This window comes from Tenrec ecaudatus, chromosome 7, assembly GCF_050624435.1.
Source record: "Tenrec ecaudatus isolate mTenEca1 chromosome 7, mTenEca1.hap1, whole genome shotgun sequence".
NCBI lineage: Eukaryota > Metazoa > Chordata > Mammalia > Afrosoricida > Tenrecidae > Tenrec > Tenrec ecaudatus.
The window spans coordinates 85,031,462-85,054,419 of record NC_134536.1 but is presented as its reverse complement, the minus strand read 5'-3'; the positions used below and the strand labels follow the sequence as shown (position 1 = coordinate 85,054,419).

Below are 22,958 nucleotides of genomic sequence, written 5' to 3'. Positions count from 1 at the left end.
GCATTTTTTTAAATAGAGACTTAAAGGCTATCCATTGGATTTTTTTTCCAATTGTATTAGTCTCTTTATTCTTTTGATAATCTTCCATTTTTAGGTGATGAAATGCTTCAGATGCCGGCACCGTTAAGAACATGGTCACTCCCTTTATTTAAACTCAAAATTAAGCCTTTGGATTCTTGTCTCTATTCGGATCCCTGTAGTTTGGCTGCAACAGGCACCTGGAGACAGCCTCACACTGTACACGCGGCTCTAGCTTCTCCAGGAGCGCTACACGGTGATTTTAGTTTACGGATAGTCAACCAGGAGGCATTCCCCAGTGAGTTTAAATGCATTTTATTTTAGACAACCTACACGACATTTTTTTTCCTTTAAAAAAAAAAAGCCTCCGCTCCAAATAAATCAGGGTCAAAAGTAAATGAAGAGCTCACGATGATATCAGTTCCGTTTGTCTAAGTCCTGGTGTCGTGTGGATGAACAGCAGCCAGTCGGGATGAGGCATCGGTCGTGAGTTGCCCACTGTGTTAACATTTCTCCATCTCTAAGCCATCCTTAAAGAAGATCATATGTGGGGTGACACCATCTTCACGGTAGTCCAGCAGAGCAACCATGCCATCTGGATTCATGTTCTCACCAATAAAGAACTGGTAGTTTTTGAAATTTGCAAGGATGTTCTTGATTTGTTCTGCAGCACCTGTCATAAAAGGCTTTACTCTTTCTGGTTTCTGTTCTTCAAGTTTGCCTTTGATTGATTTCATGTAGTCTTTGATGTACTTCTTGTAGGCTTCTTTTGTGAAGCTGGTTTCCTGCAAGTGATGGTTCATGACAATATCAACACTAGTGACCACGGTGCTTTCTGCTGCATCACCATCGGGGCCTTCAGCTGAGGCATTACCCCCAATGAGGGCGTCATCAATGGCACCTTCGGTCCTACTGACCATCTTCCCCTCCACTTCCAGACACAGCCCGTCTGCGATCTCCCGGATCTTGTAGATGTCGGAGAACATCTCATCATGGCTGATGAGGTCCCGGTAGATGATCATGATGGCGGCTGAAGGGAGACAGCGCTAGCTTAGCAGGAGCCCGGAGCTCTGAGCTAGCGCGGTGCGGCCGGAGCGGCGCTTGGGGGGGAGGGGGGAGCGGGCGGAAAGGGCTATCCATTGGATATTTTAAGCAACATGGACTGACACAATTGAATTCCTAAAGAAACTTATAATTAAGATCAGTCAGAAGGACGGATACACGGGCAGTCACATTACAGAAGAGGATAAGGTTCTCTCCTAAGACCAGGGAGGCGGGAAGAGGAGAAAAGACATCGGAATGGAATCGTCACATTCAAATCGCGTCTGAAGTGGAGCACATCTGGTGAGTGAATGGAGTGGGGGCTAGAGCGACAGCAGTGTCCACTCGGATGCCGTGGGGTCTAGGTCGAGGACCTTGTGATGGCTGATATCCACTACAAGTGGGTGAACAACAGGTTTGGTGGAGAAACAGTCAGTTTGGAACTTGGGGAGTTTGAGGTGCCATGATGTTTCCAGATGCCCTGTGTTCTAGGAGAGAAAGAAAAACCTCAACCAAGCTCGCTGCCACTGAGTCGACGTCAACTCCCGGAGAGCCCAGCTTCACATACATTTTATAGCGACCCATTTAGTAAGTCTTAAATAAGACAAAGACCCGGAGGGGTCCTCCGATGAGAGACCATCAGCAGGAGGCCGTATGGCGTCCAAGGACTCACAGAAGCCGACACCAGCCCACATTCCCCGGCACCACGTCCGTGCCAACCCACGTCGACCCTCTAGGACAGAGTCGAACCACCCTGTGCATTTCTAAGGCTGTAAATCGTTATGAGTAGAAAGGCTCATTCTCCTCCCGCAAAATGGCTAGTGATTTCGAACTGCTGACCTGCATTTAGCAGCCCAAGAACCCATCACTCCCTCTGCCACCAGGGCTCCTTCTTCAGAGACATGACAAATGGGATAGGGAGGACAAAGGAAGCTCACAAAATCCTGCTTAGCGGCAGATCAGTTCATCACAGTTGCAGGCGGAACCACAGAAGTGAATAAATCAGTGGTTCTCAACCTTCCTAATGCCGTGACCCTTTAATACAGTTCCTCATGTGGTGGTGACCCCCAACCATAAAATTTCTTTCATTGCTACTTCAGCACTGTCATTTTGCTACCGTTACGAATCGGGTGGCCCCTGTGAAAGGGTTGTTCAACCCCCAAAGGGGTCGCAACGCACAGGTGGCGAATGGCTGGAGTAAAGGATCATGATTGAGATACACTATTGCAGACAGAAAAGCTCACAGGATTGGTTTAGCACCTCCAGCGCCCCCAACAAGGCAGTTAAGCCTAGTGCTCAGAATTTAAGCTCTAGCACACTAGCAATCAGAGGGTTATATGCCTGGAGCTCCGGAGAAAGATCTAGAATGGAGAGCGATTTGGAGCCATCAGGCTATGGTGGTAGTTTAAGCTCAGGAAAGGGTGAGGCCTCCCAAGGAAACAACGAAAGAAGTGTCTAAGCACCTAATTCTGGAGAATCTAGAATGGATGGGGCTGCCTCACAAAGCAAACAGACTGGAAAGCAGAGGCGGAGAGTTTCCAGGAGGTAGTCAACAGACTTCCGTGAGAAGTCAAGTAAGGCAGGGCAGAAAACAGGTCAGTGATAACATTCCTGGCTTCAGTAAGTGGACTTTTGGTTGTAAGATGCTGCAGGAAACCGGATGGCAATGGATTGAGAAGGACCTGGGCAGTGGAAATAATTCAGTAGGGAGACTAACTCAGTGTTTTCCAAATTGGGTCACTCCACAGAATTATCCAAGGAATTTATCAAGTCTCACTCCTTTCAAATATTTAGATTTTGTTCAAAAGATCCTTTTCCTTTCTCCCATTTGGAACAGGCCTATAAAGTTCTGGCTGACATCCCAGAATTGGCTCAGATACTGCTGATTTTCATGAAGTGTTTGTTCTATTGCACCCTTGATACAACTTCCACTCCGAACTCACTGCTTTGAGTTGATTCCAACTCAGTGACTCTACAGGACACGGTAGAAGGTCGTGTGGGTTTCTGAGACTCTGAGCCTTTTCAAGGAGAGAAGGGCTCCTCTTCCCCCCATGGAGCGCTGGTGACTTCAACCTGCTCACCTGGAGGGCAGCAGCCCAAGGCGTAATCCACTGCGCCACGAGGGCTCCTTTACCTCTACTGTTTTTTCCCTTCGAAGCTGTCTATTATAGTTTCATTACTGGGATTACAATTGGGGGGGGGCGGGGGCGGGAGGACAATCATGAGTCAATGATCTTTTTCTATGACTGTTTTATTGAATTATAATTCAAATACCATAAATTCACCTCTTTAGAGAGATGGTTTTAGTGTATCTTCATGATTATGCACTGTCACCACTATCTGACTTGAGAATTTTCATCTTTTTGAGTCTTCATTAAGTCATCCCCATTCCCCTCTCTCTCAGCTCCTTGGAAGACGAATTGACTTTCTTGCTACGAATTTGTCTATCCCTGACATCGAATGATATTGGCCTTCTTATTCGGCTTCTCTTACTCTGCACCGTTTTCAACATCCTCCTGACGGAGCATATATCACAGCGTCATTCCTTACTTGGTTGAAGAATGCTCTGCGTTGTGTGTCTCCTACATTTTGTGCTGAATTCTTTCTGTTGTCATAAAGCTGCAGTACATTCACAAACCAGTATCTGTTAACAGTGCCACAGACATATGCAAACCCATCTCCATCATGTAGGGTGGACGCAACCTAATGTCCATCAGTAGCAGAGGGATGAAGAAACTGTGCTAAAGATTAATGATGAAACTGCACACCTCAGGCATGGGTGGACCTGGATGTTATCCTGAGTGAAATTAGTGGATCATCATAGGGCCAATATTGTATGAGACCACTGCTTACAAGAAAGAAATCAAGACAAAGAAAACAGGTGTGGGTGGGTACCAATGTGGCAGGGGAGGGAAGCTGACCCAGTAAGCTAGAGTGCCCGCAGGTGTTAGCTTGCGGGGAGAGGAAAGAGCAATCCACAAGAGGGAGAAGAGAAAGCAGGGTGGGTGGGGAAGGAGCAGGCAAGTTATTAGGGGGAGGGTTGATAAGTACTTTTAATTCTTGAACACAAAATTTATGATCTGGAAATTGTGGTGACTGCATAAGTCTTAGTGATTGAACTATTGAATTGTATGTGATTATGCCAATAAAATTTTTTAAACTTTTGACAAGAAAAAAAATTTATCTAAAATGTAAAGCCCTACCAGTTCCTAATTAAACCTTCTAGAGACAGAGAGAGATGTACCTGTTTTCAAATCTGGGGGAATGTACATAGGGGTGCAATTGCTAGGCCACATGTTAATTCCAGGTTTCCCTTTCTGAGGAAGCACAGCACTCCCACCAGCTTATTGGCCGACCTGTAACGCACGGTTCCCATTCCTCCACATGCTCCGTAACATCCTCTTTCACTGTAGGCAGCCTGCTAGGTGTGGCAAGAATATCACACGGTTTTTTAAGCTCATTTGGGGGGGCTTACAGCTCCTTTAACAATCCATACATCCATTGTATCAAGCATATTTGTACATGTTCCCATCATTATTGTATACTTACATTCTATTTGAGCCCTTGGTATCAGCTGCTTTTTACCCTTCCTCCCACTCTCATGACCCCTTGGTAAATATGTTTTCCTATCTTACACCCACTCCTATCTCCCTTCCCCTGTGGTTTCTTACCCCTGCCACTCCCCACATTCCTCCTGCCCTCCTGTTATTGCTACTCCCATTTCTGTTCCTGAGGGGTTTGTCTGACCTGGATTCCATGTATCGTGAGCTCTTATCAGTACCTGTGTACATGCTCCGGCCTAGCCAACAGTGAAAGGCAAGACTGGGATCATGATAGTGGGGGGGGTGAGGAAGCTAAAGGAACCAGAGGAATGTTGTATGTTTCATCGGTGCTTTACTGCACCCTGGTTGACACATGTCCCATTGTGGTTTGCATTTGCATGATGGTTCACGATGTACAGCATCTTTCCATGTGCCTGTTGATTGACCATTTGTACGTCTTTGCAGAAGCATCTATTCAACTCTGGTGCCATTTTTAATAAGCTACCTTTATTGAGTTGTGACAGCTCTTTAAACATTCTAGATTTGTCCTTTCTCAAACGATTTGCAATTTCTCCCATTCTGTGCTGTCTTTTCGCCTACTTGACTGTTGAAGCACAGGTTGAATCTGATGAAACACAACACGTCCTCCCCTTTGGTTACTCGTGCTTTTGGTATCAAAGCTGGGAAATGACTAGCTAATGCCAAGTCACAAATATTTGTCTTCTACATAACGCTTTCTAAGAGTCTCATATTTTAAGCAATTCTACTTCAATCTTTGATCTGTTTGAACTTTTGCATGTGATGATAGACAGTGGAACTGCTGTGGTTCCACAGTTCAAATCCACCAGCCACGTGGCATTACTAAGAGGCTATCTGCACCCATATAAATATTTACAGCCTTAGAAGCCCTCCAAGCACGGCTTCCTTCAGCAACTCAAGCTCAGAGCTCTGGGAATACCAAGCATCATTCACTCAAGTCAGACTAGGCTAGTGGAAGGGCCCTCTGGTCACCAGGGGTGAAGTTAGGGAGTTATCTGGCTGCCATGTGAGGAATGGGCAAGACTGGAGACCTGCTGGGTTGCGGCATAAATTTTGTAAGATAATGGCTAATTAGGATCATGTCCAGCACAGAGAGGTCATGGAGAGCTGTGCAGGAAGAGAGAAGGTACAGGAGACAGGAATGAAATGCAACAGAGTAGACCACCCTTGGTATTCTTGGTCAAAGACAAGGCAGGAATAAAAATCCTACTTCAGTTCTACTGGGCAGCTCAAACTGGTTCTGAAGGCAACTGTGGCGAGGTGTTCCAAACAGGTTTCTGAGGCACGCACAACCTCCACAAGGCTTTCATCATCACGCACATGCTCAAGCACACGTATGCTCCTCGTTAAGAGTCAGGTTCACCAGAGGCTGTCTCTCTCTATGCACTTACTTCCAAGTAGCAAAATAGTATATGCTTTTCAGGATCTCATGCAAATAAAGCCCCGTGTGTGAAGCCCACTGGTTGACTGGACATGCTTTTCAAAATCGGGAGACGTCCCAAGACACCCAAGAGTTTATTCATAACCAATCAAATGAAAACATTTATTATTCCCTTGAAATAGGAGATTTTATGTTTCCATAGTCAAAAGCAAGAGTACTTTTAAAAAGTTTTTTTAAACAGAGATTGCTGATGGAATTCATTTATTTCAGTAGACTGAAACAAGCAGCATGGACATGTAAAGTGCTACATAAAAGCCCGTGTTACATGACATAGGAAAGGCTCACTGGTTTAAACAGTTACAAGTGAAAGAAAGGCATTTTATATCAATATATTCCAAGCATGCTATTTTAACTGTCGGGATATGTACTTGGTGTGCTATGTAGGTTAAAAGAAATTAAGTCACGAGTTACATAGTGGATTTGGAGATCAGACATCCAGTTTTGGCTTTATGCTAAAGGTTTAAAATGAGGCGTTAAAAATATTTGTTTTGTGGGGACTCACTTTGTGTGGGGTTCCCGTAAGAGAGGGCCGAGTGATCCCATTTGCTTATTCTTGTCGCAATGTGTGTCAGATTAACAGCCCAAGGATTCTTAGGGGCCTGTGGGCAGAAGGGAAGGAACATATGTCATACTCAGGTATGTGTATCAGGTGCTACAAAATCCTCACACAAAAACAGGCAGCTGCCTGGAGGGTGCGGGTAGAGAGGCAAATCATTTAGAGAAGGATCCGCCAAATCTTCCTGGCTTAACGATTTTTAAAGCACAGGTGTGTACACCCCATGGCAAAGTGGAATTCCAGATTACATACATGGAGGCTGCCGCGTCACTCTGGAAAGCCAAGATTGTTCTAGCACAGAGTTATCTCAGCAGATTGGGGTTCAGGACTTTCCTTCTTCTTAGAGCTGTGACACTATAGTCTCCCCAGTTGTATGACTTCCTGATAGGAGACCATGAAACTCCTAATTCTACTATCCTGTCCTGAAGCAAGATTTTCAAATGCATTTTCTCACGGCAGTGAGGTTAGGAAACGGGAACCTATCACTTTTCTGACATGAGGTCTTCACCAAGTCCTTCGGCTTTATAGACGTTACCAACGTCAGCTGTAAAAATTAACAGAAACAATCTGCAAACACCTCTAAAATGCTCATTTATTCAAGTTTGACAACTATGGATTACATCACAGTGCACAATATGTTCTTATGAGATGGGGTTAAAGGGAGACTGGCTCCCAGATGAAAATAGAAAATGTTCCTGGTGGCTAAAAGAACCATAGTCCTGTATTGAGAGTAAGATTTAGATTTGATTTTAAGATCATTTACAAATTGTTTCTATCTTGCCCATGATTTCAATCTTTAAAACTACACAAGAATACACCCCTCCAAATTATTCAAGGTACAATATGGGCTAACTTCTGTGTACCGGGCTAGAGCCTAAAAAGCCATTTACGACAGTCTGCATCGTAAAAGGAAATTAACTTGAAAATGCACGTTGAGAGCGCAGCTCTTGGAAAGCTAGGAACGGTCTGCATGTGTCCAAAAAACAGAGCTTCATGAATACCCTCCACGCGCCCTCCCTGCGCTAGTGAGCCTGCGCACGGCCGTGCCTTCCTGTGGCTCTGTGTGCTAGCCAGGACCTGGGATGAGAAATCTCCATTAGAGTCAGAACCAGCTAGGAGTCTGCTGGGAAAAAATGGTTTCTTGTATTTTGATTAGGTGGACAATTCTAAGGTTTTTCTAACACCCATCACTGTGACTTGGGCCCTGAGCTTTTACATTAAAATGGTACATGAAGTATTTCAACATTATGCACATTTCTGGAATAATTCATTCATAGTGATCACAAAACTAGGCATATAATACATCTCAACAGATATACAATTCAAAATAGAGAAAACATTCAAATTTAAAAATCAATTTCTGGAAGACAATCCGAGTTTTCCTGCGTTGAAGTTTTTCTTCCTCAAAAGAGCTCGATGGAGGGTTGGTTTTTCTTCCTTTTAACTGTTGGTGTGCGTGTGAGGGGCAGGGGATGACAGTGTACCAAAGAGGCTACCAAGTACTCGTCTCTGGTCGAGAAACATCCAGTAACCCAATGTGATCTCCTTTCGTCAAAAGGTTTGACTGAAAGGAAGTTCCCTTCACTTAAGAGGACTTAAGAGACAAAGTCATGGAACGGGCGAGCCCAGAACGTCTGGTTTGGGTAACTTTGGGCTTAAGAGACACACAAAATCATGGAACGGGCGAGCCCAGCACGTCTGGTTTGGGTAGCTTTGGGTACATTTGAAGGTGTTTGAGGAGTTTCACTTTCCCTTTTCAAACATTCTATCCCTATATAATTCTACAAAAGTAGAAACCATGTACTCAACAAATGGCATTGAGTAGCCAGTAATACTCATTGGAACTTAAAACACCATATCTTTTACCAAAGATTTTTCAAGGGCTATACAGATAAGTATAATAAATCTACATAAATAAAAGCTGAGGCCTAAGAAACAACAACGAGCTATTTTCCTGGAAAGCAGGTCAAACAGTGAGACAGGGGACATTTGACTTTCAGTCCCTTAAACTAAGCAGGACACACTGCTGGACATGGTCTGAATCCCACTCATTTCTAATAAGGAACAAAATAGGAATGAAAGGTAGATAGATACAAAATAATCTTTTTGTAAACAATGTGTACCCAATGCAGAATGTTTAATGAAGCACTCCTCACAGCTCTTGAAACACAAAGCAATGTTATAACTCAAAGTCAAATATATACTCATTGGCCAGATATATTCGTCGGAATATAAGAGCTGCGAGCGCCAAAGTCAGGATGACAATCAGCACAGCTGAGCCGCCGTGATCAGTGTGGTTGTCTCGGGGCTGCTGGCCCTGGATGACATCTGGGGACGTTGAAGACCTCCTCTGACTCTGCTGCTGGGCCCGGCGCTGTCGAGGGCTCATGGAGGTGTTTGTGGCTCCAGGCTGGGGAGGCTGCTGAAGGGCCGCTGGTGAGGGGCTCTGCACTCCATAGCAGACAATTTGAAGAACGGGTTTGAGATTGAAGGAAATTTGCATACACACTTGTACATAATTGTTTAAGAATACACAGAATAGAAACATAACACACCGAATCTCAGAGCACTAAATATGGCTACCACGACGACTAACGATAACTAACATTTCATCCACAGTATATCTGACACTGCGGATGTAATGTTAGCTGTTATTGTTATTGCTATGAGGACCTAGATTCAGGTTCAAACACAGTCAGGCACGGCTTTCCTTAGGAAGACAGCTCTTCCAAACTGTGTTAACATGATTAATATCTTTAGAAAAGAAATCCCTTAAGACACCGATTTCAGATGATACTTAATGGGTCACAATCAGCATGCATAGAAGCGGCGATCAAGAGTCAAAGGCAGACTGCAGACACGTGAAGGTGCCGAAAGCAGAGACGTCACTCACTTTTGGAGCGACGTCAATGGTTGCCTTTGCAGGAGAAAGCCAAACAATCAAAGACTGATTACAAGGATCTACATATGATCTCCTCCCTGGGGGACAGACAACAGTGGGGTCCTCCTCACTGACCTAACAACCCCGTAGGACAGGGTCGGACTACCCTGTGGGTTTCTAAACCTGTGAAGGCTTAAATCAAAAAACGGGTTTATTGGCATATAATTCACATACCATACAATTTAGTATTCTAAAGGAATTAAAAAGAGTTGTGCAACAAGACTGTAAATCTTCACAGGGTTAGAAAGTCTCACTTTTCTCCCACAGAACGGCTGGTGGCCTCAAACTCCTGACTTGCATCCCAACACAGAACCCACTACTATGCCACTAGGGCTCCAATTTCAAGTCGAACAGAATATTACAACTAAGTCTCCAAAGAGCCATTGTTTATTCTGGAGAGGTCTAAGGCTTAAAAAGTATTCATTCCAGCCCCATTTAGGAGGAAAACAAAAAATACCCAATAAATTAAAGGTCAAAGAATAAATAGCTTGTTCAAGAAAATACCATTCTTGCAGTGGTTCTCAACCTTCTTAATGCCGTCACCCCTTAACATAGTTCCTCATGTGGTGGTGACCCCCCCAACCATACAATTATTTTCATTGCTACTTCATCACTGTAATTTTGCGACTGTTAAGAATCTGGCAACCCCTGTGAAAGCTTCACAGGTTGAGAACTGCTGTTTTAGAGAGAGTATTTATCAGTTAAGAAAACTAAAATCTTCAAATGTTTCATCTAAAGATCTTTTCCTATGCCAAATAACAAAAAGACACACACACACAGAAGTCATACCGATGCACTGGCCGAAGCACCCTGGAATGCTGTAGGCGTGTCATCTTGTAAATCATTCAGGGAGAAAGAGTGCTTTAAGTCTGACTCAGCAATTGTCTTTCCAGATGAACTGACTTCTGCCTATGAAAAAAGACATGCCCAAGAGAAGGGTGACGGGAGGAAGAGAACAAAACAGCCCACAGACTATTAAATCCCTCCTCTCAGCCTGATCTAAGTCAGTTAAGCACTGAGCACTCGAAGCTCACACACTAGGACGGGTATTCAAGGAGAAGGACTGCTGACAGTTGTTCCCAAAGAGCTATTCCTTGGTAGCTCACAGTCACCATTCCAGCAGCCCCAAAACACTTGCAACTAACAAATATTTTGTAATTTTTCAGGAAAGCCTCATATAAACTGGTTTGAGGCTACTAATAATTTTTATCTCATCTGAATGTAAATATTCCCAGGCCTGCTGAGAAAAGATCAATGTGTTTGATCATGGGATACAGTTACTATCACAGGAGTCAAATGGCATGATTTCACAGCAGGTATTAACAGACGGTAACCAAGCCAAACCTGTGGCCATCAAGTCAATTCCAGCTGGCAACCTTACAGGACAGAACAGAAATGCCCCAGGTGCTTCCAAAGCTGCAATCTGGACAGAGGCAGCCTGCCACAGCTTTCTCCTATGGAGCAGCTGGGGGTGCGACTCTGTCAGCAGCACAGTGCTTAACCACTGCACCACCAGTGCTCCGTAGATGGTAGATGCATCACATTTCCTAAAGTCTAAAAAAGGCCGATAGATAAAATAGTCACATTAAACAATTAAAATGCAATTAAGACTTTTCAAAAAGAAGAAAGTAATCAACATCTATGAATCAGAACCTATTCAATGGCAGTAGGGGGGAAAAAGAGGCAATTCCTCTTCTGAGTACTACAATACAATATAAGAAATGGATTCTGAAGGGCACCGTCTTCTGTTCCGGAGTCTCAGCTTCTAACTACTGTGCTATAGCAGCTTTGTGACTTGTATTGGTACGTTAATATTAAAAAATAGCTTTAAAAGCCTTATTCCAAAAGAACTACATAGTTTTCCTTTCTGCTCAGAATACCGCAGTAGACAAAAGTAACCCACAGCCTGTGTAGAGTATCCCCTTACAGTACCTTAAAGCTGATTCGTCTAGCCAGTTCCTTGGCTTCCTGGTCAGCCTGGCTTGACTCACTTCCAGATGTTAAAGGCAGCAGGACATTCTTCATGGCAGAGCCACACCCCTCACAACAAAAATCTTGTGATCTGGTAAGAAATCATTTTTAATAAGTTCGTTTCAACATGCTCCATGCCAATCCTCACCCTTCAGAGAGAACTCGAAGGCTGCACAAATTAAATGGGACGGTTCCACATCACCTTCCCCACATGCTCTACATTAGAAAATAAAGCAATCAATATTTATAGTTCTGAGACAAACACATTAGGTTGTTGTTAAAAACAAAAAACAAAGAGCCTAGTGTTTTGATTCCTTTTTTCTAATATATAATCTAAAGAAATGTCACCTTTAGAGCTACATATTAACAAAATATATAGAAAATATATACTATTACGCTACTCTCAAGATCACAGTAACAAACCTACTTAGAGTCTGTGTAAAAAAATTCATTAATAAACTCAAATTACCTTTTGTTTTAGCAGGAACGTGTATAAAGGAGTAAAGAAATCAGTTAAAAACAAAATTTATTTAAGAATTAGAACTACACAACTTTTAGGACAAACTATAGGAGGAATGCTTTGGGGCCCGGTTTTCAATAATAGATTTTCAGATATGCCAAAAGCACAAGCAACAAGAGGCAACATCAATGACAAAAATCCAATCAAACTCGCTGCCTTTTATGATGGAATGAAACTGCGCCTTAAGACAGGGTAGAACTGCACCGGTATGTTTCTGAGACCAAAATTCTTTATGGGAAGAGAAAGCCCTGCCTTTCTCCCACAGAGTGGCTGGTGGTTGCGAACTGCTGACCTTGGGGATCAAAGCCCAACATGCAATCACTATGCCACCAGAACTCCTACAGATAAAGTAGACTTTATCAAAAGTTAAAGCTTTCCTGTACCTTATCAATAAAGTGAAGAGACACCCTACAGGACTAAAATAAATATTTGAGACCCACCTATCTGATAAGGGTTTATTATCCAGACTACATAAAGAACTCCTACAGCTCAGTAACAAAACGCCACTGAGCTCAAGAAAAGCCCAGGCCCAGGACTCTGATAGACAGTTCACCAAACAGATAACACACAGCCAATACACACGACAAGATGCCCATAGCCCTAGTTACTGTTGTGATTTATCAGGTGCTACTGCTTTGATCAGAAAGGGAAACAGCATAAGTACTGCTGAGGGTGTAAATAAACTGGAATCTTCTGTTGCTGGAGTGACTGGGAAATGGTACCTTGGATGTGGAAAACAGCATGGTGGTTCCCCAAAAAGGTAAATGGAACTGCTTTATGACTAGCAATGCTATTCCTAAGTACACACCCCCAAGACAATAAAGCCAGGACACGAATGTTCACTGCAGCATTACCAACCAACAAACCAAGTGTCCATCACAGGCTAATGGATACATAAAATGAGGTACAGGCCTGAGATCAGAACCAGATGGTTGAAGGGCCAGCCCCAATCCCAACGACGTGGACACCTGCCCCACCCCCCAGAAGAATTTATTTCAGAGGACAGCACTGAAGCTGCAGCTCCGGGAGAGGGACATGTCTTATCAGAGCACACAGGAGCAAATGAAGGGGAAGGAAGAGAGTGGATCACATCCTGGCCCACCAAGCCTTAACAAGGATATTCCTGCTCAGAGCAGCCAATCCACAGAGAAGACCACATAGCCAGCCCCGCTACAAGATACAAAACCCCTCACTTACCCAGAGCCCTACAGGGAACAACACTGGAGTCACAGTGTGGGAATCCCACCCGATCTGATCCCACCACACCGAAGCAAAACACTAAGGACATGGAACAGAACAGCAAGGAGAGCAGAGCAACAAAGTCCCCAAGGTATACAAAAAATAGACTTTGGGGCCAGGGCTTGGTACCCCAACAGACTCGACTAGAAAACACTCCTAAAGGCCAACAAACTACACGCTTTTCTTTCTTGTATTGTTTTGTTTTTGTCATTGGCTTATTGTTGTTTTGTTTTCTTTTGTTGCTTGGTTTTGTTGTCTTGTCTTTGTGCATGTATTATCTCCACAGGTCTGTCTAAATAAGATAGGCTGGATGAACAATCTGGAGAAGAAAACAACAGGACTGACAGTTCCAGGGGGACATGGGAGAAGGGGAGGTGGGGGGAAAGGAAGTTGTGTTAACAAACCCAGGGACAAGGGAACAAGTGATCTAAATTGGTGGTGAGGAGGGTGTAGGAGGCCTGGTAGGGCGTGACCAAGGGTAATGTAACTGAGAGGAATTGCTGAAACCGTAATGAAGGCTGAACATGATAGTGGGACAAGAGGAAAGTAAAAGGAAATAGAAGAAAGAGCTAGGAGGCAAAAGGCATTTATAGAGGTCTAAATAAAGGCATGTACATATGTAAACACATTTATATATGAGGATGGGGAAATAGAGCTATGTGCATATATGTATAGATTTAGCATTAAGATAACAGATGGACATTGGGCCTCCACTCAAGTACTCCCTCAATGAAAGAAGACTTGGTTCTATTAAACTGTCATTCTATGATGCTCACCTTCCTGACACAATCGCTGAAGATAAAGTGTGTGCATAAGCAAATGTGGTGAAGAAAGCTGATGGTGCCCGGCATTCAAATGATACAGCATCTGGGATCTTAAAGGCTTGAAGGTAAAAAAACGGCCATCTAGCTCAGAAGCAACAAAGCCCACATGGAAGAAGGACACCAGCCTGTGTCGAAGGGATCAGGCATCAGGCATCACTGGAACAAAAAATCATATAATTGTGAATGAGGGGTTGTTCAGACTGGACACCCAAGGCCCATCTGTAGGCAATTGGACATCCCCTTACATTAGGGTTGCGAGAAGGAGACGAGCCAGTAAGGGTCCAGTGCAGCAATGATGAAAAATACAGCTTTCTTCTAGTTCCTGCATGCTTCCTCCCCACCCACTATCATGATCCCAATTCTGCCTTGCAAATCTGGTTGGACCAGAGGATGTACACTGGTACAGATAGGAGCTGGAAACACAGGGAATCCAGGACAGATGAACCCCTTAGGACCAGTGGTGAGAATGGCGATACCTGGAGGGTGGAGGGAGGATGGGGTGGAAAGGGGGAACTGATTACAATGATCTACATATTATCTCCTCCCTGGGGGGGACAGACAACAGAAAAATGGGTGAAGGGAGATGTCGGACAGTGCAAGATATGACAAAATAATAATTTTAAAATTATCTAGGGTTCATGAGGGAAGGGGTGACAGGGAGAGAGGGGGGAAACGAGTTGATGATGCCAGAAGCATAAGTGGAGAGCAAATGTTTTGAAAATGAGGGCAATGAATGTACAAATGTGCTTTACACAATTGATGTATGTATGGATTGTGATGAGTTGTATGAGACCCTAATAAAATGATCTTTTTTAAAAAAAGAATGAGATGGTGTCAGCTACCACTACCAACTGGTATGAAGAGGATCAGATGAGAAGGTACTGAATGAGTGGGAGAAAAATATAGAACAGATCTCATTATCTAAAAGGGATGAGGCTCATTAGATGGATAGATACTAGTGGGACCCCTACTATCACCCTTAATCACCCTTCAGGTCTGGAACTGAATTCACCCCTGTGTTAGAATCATCAACCACTTATGATCAAAAGGGCAGCATTTACCCAAGGCCAAAACCCAGAGGCATAGAAAGGAGTGGGAAAGAAACAGGAAACACCAGGAGGAAGTGGGATAAGCAACAGTCCATTGAAGGGGCTGTAATGGATGAGGTAAGACAAACTATGAACTTTCAAATATGAAACTGATGATCTGCTCTGCAGCCTCATCTAACTCAGAAGAGAGTCTTTAAAAAAGTGGCACACAAGGGCTTCACAAGGATTGTGGAGGGAGGGGGGGAGGAGAAGAGCTGCTACCAAGGGCTCAAATAAAAAGTAAATGTTTAGAAAATGAGGATGGCAACATATGTACAAATATGCTTTAAACAATTGATGTATGGATTGTTATAAGAGCTATAAGAGCCCCCAATAAAATTTTTCTAAAAGTTTGTGGAAAAATTCTAATATCATTTAATTCCATTTTTCCATGAACTCTTCGATGCCTCCTCATACACATTTAATGAAATGTCTTTATTCTGTCTTATAAAGAGAAACAAAGTGTTGGTGTAGCTATGACATGGGTAAACCCTGAAAACATACAGCTCTAACTAATTTGACTAACGTCAGTGAGAAAGGATTCTTGGTGGTGCAGTGGTGAGGTGCTTGGTGGTTTGGACTCACCAGCTGCTCTGCAGGTAAAAGATGTGTCAAAGATTAGCCCTTTAGAATCAGAGTTTCTAGGAGAACTCAGTCAATTGGCATATCTCGCCACTGAGTTGATTCTGAGTCAGTGTCAGAATCCTATAGGACTAGGTAGAAATGCCCCTTTGTTTTCCAGACTTTAAATCTCTACAGGAGTAGAGTGCAGATGAGTGCACCTTTCTCTTAGAGAGTGACTGGTGGATTTGAACCATTCACCTTGTGGATGGCAGTTCAATGCATGATTTTTTAAAACTATATTTTAAAAAACAATGATGAGCTTTGGCATATTATAGTTAACAAAACTCATGTTCTGCATCCTAGTAAAGTGATCACCATCTGGAGTCTTAGATGGTTCCAACTATGGTCCCTACTCACCAAGAGCAAACAGGAAGAAGGTGATCAAAACACCAAACACTCAAAAACAAAAAATTATAAACTCACTGTCATCAAGTCAATGCCGACTCATGGTCTATGTGAGTCACAACCACATCTTCCCTGAGACCAGAAGTAGTAGATGGTGCCTGACCAACATTTCAGACCACTCTAACTAGGGTCACAATAGGTAGTTCCAGCTAGAACAGGAGAAAAATATGGAGAACCAAAATTATTATTTGAAAAGGAAGCCAGGCAACCTACAGCAGCAGCAAAGAGAGGGCTCTCTGAGACAATCATTGATGCACCCTACAAACCAAGTATCCTAAGCCCACCTCCAGATAGCACCTTTGAGTGGGACTGCAGGGAGGCAGAAAAAATGAAGGAAATCACTCCCTAGATCAGCGCCCTCCTTAGAAACCATGCGTGAGACCAAAAGCTCAACAAGCACGCACACGTAAAGATGAGAAGGGGCCGAGAACTTAAGGCAGAAGAAAAGGAGCAAAGTTGACGCCGGTAAAAAGAATGCTGACCCTGTTATAGAGCTAATGTCACCAAACAATTTGTGTGGAAAATTATCAAATGAGAACCTAATTCACTGATAAACTATCAACAAAAATCTAACAATCTTTTTTTTCAATTGTAGAGTGAAAAAAACTGTTAAAAAATTGCAGAGTGTAAAATAAATAAATAATTGTTGAGTGAGTGGAAGTTTACAGAGCACATTAGTTTTTCATTCAACCAATGACGGATACTTTCTTTCATAACATTAGTTGCAGTTTCCTCAGTGTAACAGCACTCTTCCCATTTCCTCCCTGGATTCCATGTTTCCATCTGCCCTTAATTCCTGCCCCTTCTTGCTTCTAAGCTTCTCTTTGGGCAGATGGTGCCTGCTGGTCTCCTGTGGTTGGATGTTATCTTTCAGAGTGCTTTCACCCTTGAGGTCTGTCTGTTGTTCGGTTTGCAAGGTGATCCTCAGGAGTAGGTTCAATTCCAGGTCGGAAGGTGGGGTCTCAAAGGCTCTACCAGTTTCTATCAGAACAGCAAAGCCTGGTCTTCCTTATGATTTTTTTTGATTCCTTATGAGTCTTCTACCATTTTCTCTTCCTCTCTGTCCAGAACGTCTCTGATCCTAATCAGAGCAGTCAGTGATGGTAGCTGGGTACCATCCAGTTCTTCAGGCCTCAGAGTAGTGCCTGTGGTCCCCATGGTCTATTAGAGCAGTGGACTAATTGTTTCCCTGTGTCATTGATTTTCCTCGCTCATCTTTCCTGTGGATGGGAAGAGACCAGTAGCTGCACCTGAGATGGCCACTGACCAGCCATTGAGTCAGTCCAGTCACTACTCAGCACCAAAGGAAGCAGAGCATTGTTTCTCTGAACGATGTTATGCCAGCTGGCTTAGCCACCTGCAAGGAGTGGCTAACAGCTTGTTTTCTGGCATAATAAAAACGTGGTGAGAGTAACCAAAGGAAAAATGCTTTTGGCTATTTAGAAGAACCAAGCAGTATAGACTGTAAAGATGATCTATCTTCGCTGAAAGATGAACAGAATCCTCATCTGGCAGCAGTCTGGTAGAATGGCTAGAAATGAAGTTAAGCCCCAAACTGCTATCAGCAGAGGGTAACAAACAAGAAACAACAGGAAAGATTTGCTGTTTTGTTTTCTATCTCTGATAACTATGTTCTTTATCGTAGAGAATACCAACTCATACAAAGTATTCATCAAGGCTGTCATATTTTTCAGATTCTCATCTAAATTACAACTGAAATTCTCATTTTAATAGCATTAACTTAATGTTGTTAGCCATGAACTGTGACGGATACAAGATTAAAGTTAATTCAGCCTCATATCTTTGGTAACGAATGTGGTATGAAATGTAATAGATCTTCGTTTTAATACGCTGAATGAAATAGTTTAGCTACAAAAGAAAAAGACTGTGTGATCTCACTTATATGAAGTCTCTAGAGTCAGCAGGCATACAGTGTTCTACGAGGTAAGTGAACGGGAAAGCGGAGATGGGCTGCTGAGAAGGTCCCGGTGAGTTTCTGCGACGGTGGACGAGGACACCGTGAAAGGAACAGTGGCAAGGCTGCACAATAATCAATGTCACAGCAAAATGTATACACCCTGCTGCATGGAAAACCAAACTGCATGTAAACTTTCACCGGACTCACAATGTTTAAGAGGTATTCGTATAAAACTTTTGAAAGAATGGAAGGTAACTCTTACTTTTTGGCAAGTGCTCTTCTCTCCTCAGGCGTGTAATCTAGAGAACCGATGGCCCCTTCTCCTTTTGTCGGCATAAACCCGATGATGGCTAATAAGGCAGTTCTGACTGAAATACAAATGCAACATCAGCTAAGTTGCTTTGTAAAAGGCACTGGGTTTTTTCTGGGAAGAGGACAAAACAGAAAGGGTATAGTAGGGGAATTGTCTTATAATGTTGGCAAGGACTAGCATTTTTGTTACTTACTCAATCATAAAATTCCTTTTCCAAATCAGCTTTAATCTCAAGAAGATATCCTTCTCAAGTACAAACCCCTAATGTACGCGCAAGCGCGAGCACTATGAATCGACACTCACTGCTCCACGAAGGTTGCCAAGTCTCAGGGTGATGTCCCGAGATGCTCAAACAGATTTTCTTGCCCACTTCAAAGCGTCCGTTAGCCTGAAGAAAAAGAATACGCTTTAAAAATGACCTCCTATGCTTTCTGTAGTGTTTTAGAAATAATGTAACCTCCGAGGAAGTACAATCTGTAAGGGTCTTATGACAGTCACTGTGCTGATGAAGCCTTATCAGCTGTTTTCAGAAACTGTAGCAGCTTTTGGAAACTGAGCCTAAATAATGAATATACGAAGATTGACTGACGTTCTAAGTAAGTTCCTGCTTTAATTCTTGCTAGACAAGAGATGACATAAAGCAAGAGGCTAAGGGACAATCTGGCATGAAATCTAAGGATTCAGTATCACCTAACGAGATGCTGGTGAGAAAGGGCACAGAGAAAAGGTTCCAGAAAGATGATGCCCTCTGATAGGGCAGAAGCACCGTTTTGCATGTGGGTCGGCAGGCTTGGATACTGACGGTGCTAGCAGGCACATGGAAAAGTAGGTAAAACTTTATGTCAGAAGCTACAGCAAGAGATCTATCTGGTAGCTGTATTCAGAGGTCACTCAATGAAGCCCATTTCATACACATGGAGACAACAGTTCAAGTCTCAACTTGTAAATTATTCATACTTAGTGGGTGAGAAAAGAGGCATACAGTCAGAATATTAGCTCTACATGGGTAGACCTTTGACACGCTCTGCTACACTCACAAGGCCTGAAGAAAACTTTTCAAAAGAGAAGATGAGAACCAGAAACAGTCCAATACTGAAGACCAGAAGGGCAGGACTTTCAGCCAGTATGCTGAAACATGACCATACCAATGAAACAATTGTGGTTCTTATTTATTTATTTATTTTTATTTTTTTTACAATTGTGGTTCTTATTGGTAAACAGCTGCTGCCCCAAATTCCCCACCCAGCTTTTCCCATGTCCCAACAAACCAAGCCCTTTCTCCATGACCTACATACTCACAGGAGTAACACCTGACAGGAGCAATTCCTGCTCCAGCCCTGTTGCCAGTGTTAGCATTCTCAATCTCACCAATACTTATTAGGAAGTTTGATATGCCAGAAACTTTATTACTGTGGGTGCATTAATCATATAATCCACTTTGACAAAAGAGAAGTCTGAATTTCATAGAGCTAATATTATCTGCCCATGATTTAGCAGAAAGAGTAAAATGGAGAATCCAGATCTACTGGCTCTAACACCAGTATTCTTTGCCCTACACCAAATAAAGAGGCATTAGTTTGAAATTTACTGAATACCTTTTGATTTCACCATCTGCCTACTGTGTGTGTGTAATACTTAATTTAGTTGGAAATGGAAGAAGCTGAGAAGAGGTCATGGGAGTTCTCAAACTGGCCTCTGAAAATGTTATAGTGAGCATAGCCAAACTATCACAGGCTAAGAGTAGATCCTTAAAGGCGGGGAAGGGGAAAATCAAGACAACAGCTTGAGCTAGTCATATGAAGGCTTTTATGTTTGGTTTGTTTTTTGATGGTTAGATAATTAAAGTTATAACTAAAAAGAAATTAAAGAGAAAAGCTTAATCAAAGAAAAAAATTTAAAATGGACCAAGGTAAAAAAAGAGTAATTTTTCTTCGCATAAAGGATAAAATATGTGAAAATGGAGAGAAAAATCTAAGATACAAATAGCAATGATACCTAACATTAACTGAGACCCAATTCTAAAAGTTGTGAGATACTGACTCACTTAATGCCAAAGCAATTCAATGATTATTATCCACATTACAAAAACTAGGAAAATGAGGAAAAAAGAAAGAAAGAAGAGTTGAAGGAGACCATGGGTCCTCGAGTCAGTTTGGGTTTTTAAAGCAGCAATGTTTATGATATCACATCACCAGGTCTTTCCCCCGAGGACCCACTGCTGGGTCCACACCATCCACCCTTCAGTTAGCAGTCAAGCACTTCACCACATCACCACGACTCCCACATATAAAGTTGTTGTTAAGTGCCATGGTGTCAGTTACAAGTCAGAGCACCCCTTTGTACATCGGAATGAACACTGCATGGTCCTGCGCCACTCTCACAATTGCTGTTGGAGCCCACTGTTGCTGCTATGTGAGTCCACCTCATGAAGGGTCTTCTCTTCGCTGACTTCCCACCTGACCAAGCATGGGTCCTTTCAAGGGGCTGGTTTCTCCTGATAATATGTCCGAGCATACGAGAAGTCTCACCATCCTGACGTCTAAGAACATTTTGGCTATGCTTCTTGTGAGGCAGACGGTTTGCTTTCCAGCAGTCCACTACTCTTTCAATATTCTTCACCAGCACCATTATTAACACGCATCCACTCGTCTTACTCACTGTGCAACTTTCACATGCTCATGAGGTTATTGAAAATACCAATGGGTCGAGTCAGGCACAAGATTCATCTGGCATCAGCAATGCTCTCCCTTATGCCATGTCCTCTTCTAAAGCCAGGTTGAATTTCTGGCAGCTCCCTGTTGATGTATTTGCTGCAACCACTGTCGAATGATCTTCAACAAAATTTTAATTGCATGGGCAGTATTGATACTGTTCTATAAATTTCTGTATTCTGCTGGTCGCCTGTCTTTGGAATGAACACAAATATGGATCTCTTCCAGTTAGTTGGCCTGGTAACTGTTTTCCAAATTTCTTGAGTCAGATCAGTGAGTGCTTCCAGTGCTTCTTCAGCTTGTTGAAACATTTCCATTTGTATCCTGTCAATTCCTGGAGCATTGAGTTTTGCTAATACCTTCAGGGTAGCTTGAACTTTTTTTAGTACCATTTGTTTTTGATCATATGCTGCTTCTTGAAATGGTTATAGGTCAAGCAGTTCTTTTTGATAGTGACTGTGTATTCCTACCATCTTCTTCTGAAGCTTACTGCATCATTCAATAGTTTGCCTATAGAATACTTCAATAGTGCAACTTGAGGCTTGACTTTTTTCTTCAGTTCATTCACCTTGATATATGCTTTTTGTGTTCTTCCTTTTTGGCTTTCTACCTCTAGGTCTTTGCACATTTCATGACAATACTTTGTATTTTCAAGCTACCCTTTGAAATTTCTGTTCAGTTCTTTCATTTCATCATCTCTTCTATTAGCTTTAGTTATTCATTGTTTATGAGAAAGTTTAGGTCTCTTCTGACATCCTCTTTCTTTTCTATCTTATCTTTTTAATGACTTTTTGCTTTCTGCATGAATGACATTATTGATGTCATCCCTCAGCTAGCCAGGTCTTCTGTCATTAGTCTTCAATGCATCAAATCTATTATTGAGCTGTTTGCTAAATTCAGATGGGAAATACTCAAGGTTGTATTTTGGGTCTTGTGGACTTGTTTTAATTTTCAACTTCAACTTGAGCTTACATGAGCAATTAATGGTCTGTTCCACAGTCAGCCCCTAGCCTTGTTTCAGCTTCGAAGACTTAGCTTCTTTATCGTCTCTTTCCACAGATATATTGTCAATTTGACTACTGTGCATTCCCTCTGGTGAAGTCCATGTATACTGTCAACTTTTGTGTGTTTCAAAAAAGGTATCTACAATGAAGAAATCATCAGTTTTGCAAAATTCTATCATGCTATCTCCAGCTTCATTTCTAGTGCCAAGACCTTTTCTTTTTTTAATTTCTGTGTAAGTCTACATACTTTAGAGAAACAAATCCACAGAAACTCATGTATGAGAGTTTTATATAAAGGTTAAGTGCACATCAAGAAAACATTCCAACCCAGTGCTGCCCAAGCCCACAAGTCCAACATTAACCCATATGTCCAACACCAATCCACAAAGTCCTCTTCCATCCCACAAAACACATGCAATGGCGCCAACTGCAGAATGAAATCAGTGAACATGTAAGCATCTCAGCACTGGCAGGGGTCTCCACACGGCTGCTACAGCACCCAGTGCTGCATGGAGTAGGTCCATGCGGCTTCTCCTTGGAGATGTCTCACAGGAAGTGAGCCTTGCCAGCTGAAGCAGAGAACTGACTAAGACAGCTGCACCCTGGTCCCACCATCACAAAGCAAGACACCTGAGAACTCAAAAGGCGAGGCTCACCGAGCCATTTATCTCTCCGCCCTTCAATTAACCCCACATGCGTTTATCAGCCAGGTTGGCACAATAAGCTGTAACTATATCAATTTCTTTTTTTAAAAGTCATTTTA

The 22,958-nt window shown here is 42.7% G+C and overlaps 2 protein-coding genes across 2 annotated transcripts in view; both read right to left on the bottom strand.

Annotated features, from left to right (window-relative positions):
* Positions 1-87: 87 nt before the first annotated feature.
* On the bottom strand, positions 88-1,058 carry LOC142453454 (translationally-controlled tumor protein-like). The gene has a single exon (XM_075554777.1). The coding sequence runs from the start codon at positions 1,038-1,040 to the stop codon at positions 522-524; it is 519 nt and encodes a 172-aa protein (XP_075410892.1). The 5' UTR covers positions 1,041-1,058; the 3' UTR covers positions 88-521.
* A 5,083-nt stretch (positions 1,059-6,141) lies between these two features.
* UBE2J1 (ubiquitin conjugating enzyme E2 J1) overlaps positions 6,142-22,958 on the bottom strand; it is a 35,016-nt gene continuing 18,199 nt past the window's right edge. Inside the window, exons 4-8 of the mRNA XM_075554773.1 lie at positions 18,784-18,868; positions 18,430-18,535; positions 11,511-11,640; positions 10,368-10,487; positions 6,142-9,083 (exon numbers count right to left, since the gene is read on the bottom strand). Coding sequence (XP_075410888.1) covers positions 8,817-9,083; positions 10,368-10,487; positions 11,511-11,640; positions 18,430-18,535; positions 18,784-18,868 — 708 coding nt within the window. The 3' untranslated portion in view covers positions 6,142-8,816. The remainder of the gene's footprint in view (positions 9,084-10,367; positions 10,488-11,510; positions 11,641-18,429; positions 18,536-18,783; positions 18,869-22,958) is intronic.

What these genes read in the sequence shown, in the direction of transcription:
- LOC142453454 (XM_075554777.1), bottom strand. Translation starts at nt 1,040, where the DNA reads ATGATCATCTACCGGGACCTCATCAGCCATGATGAGATGTTCTCCGAC.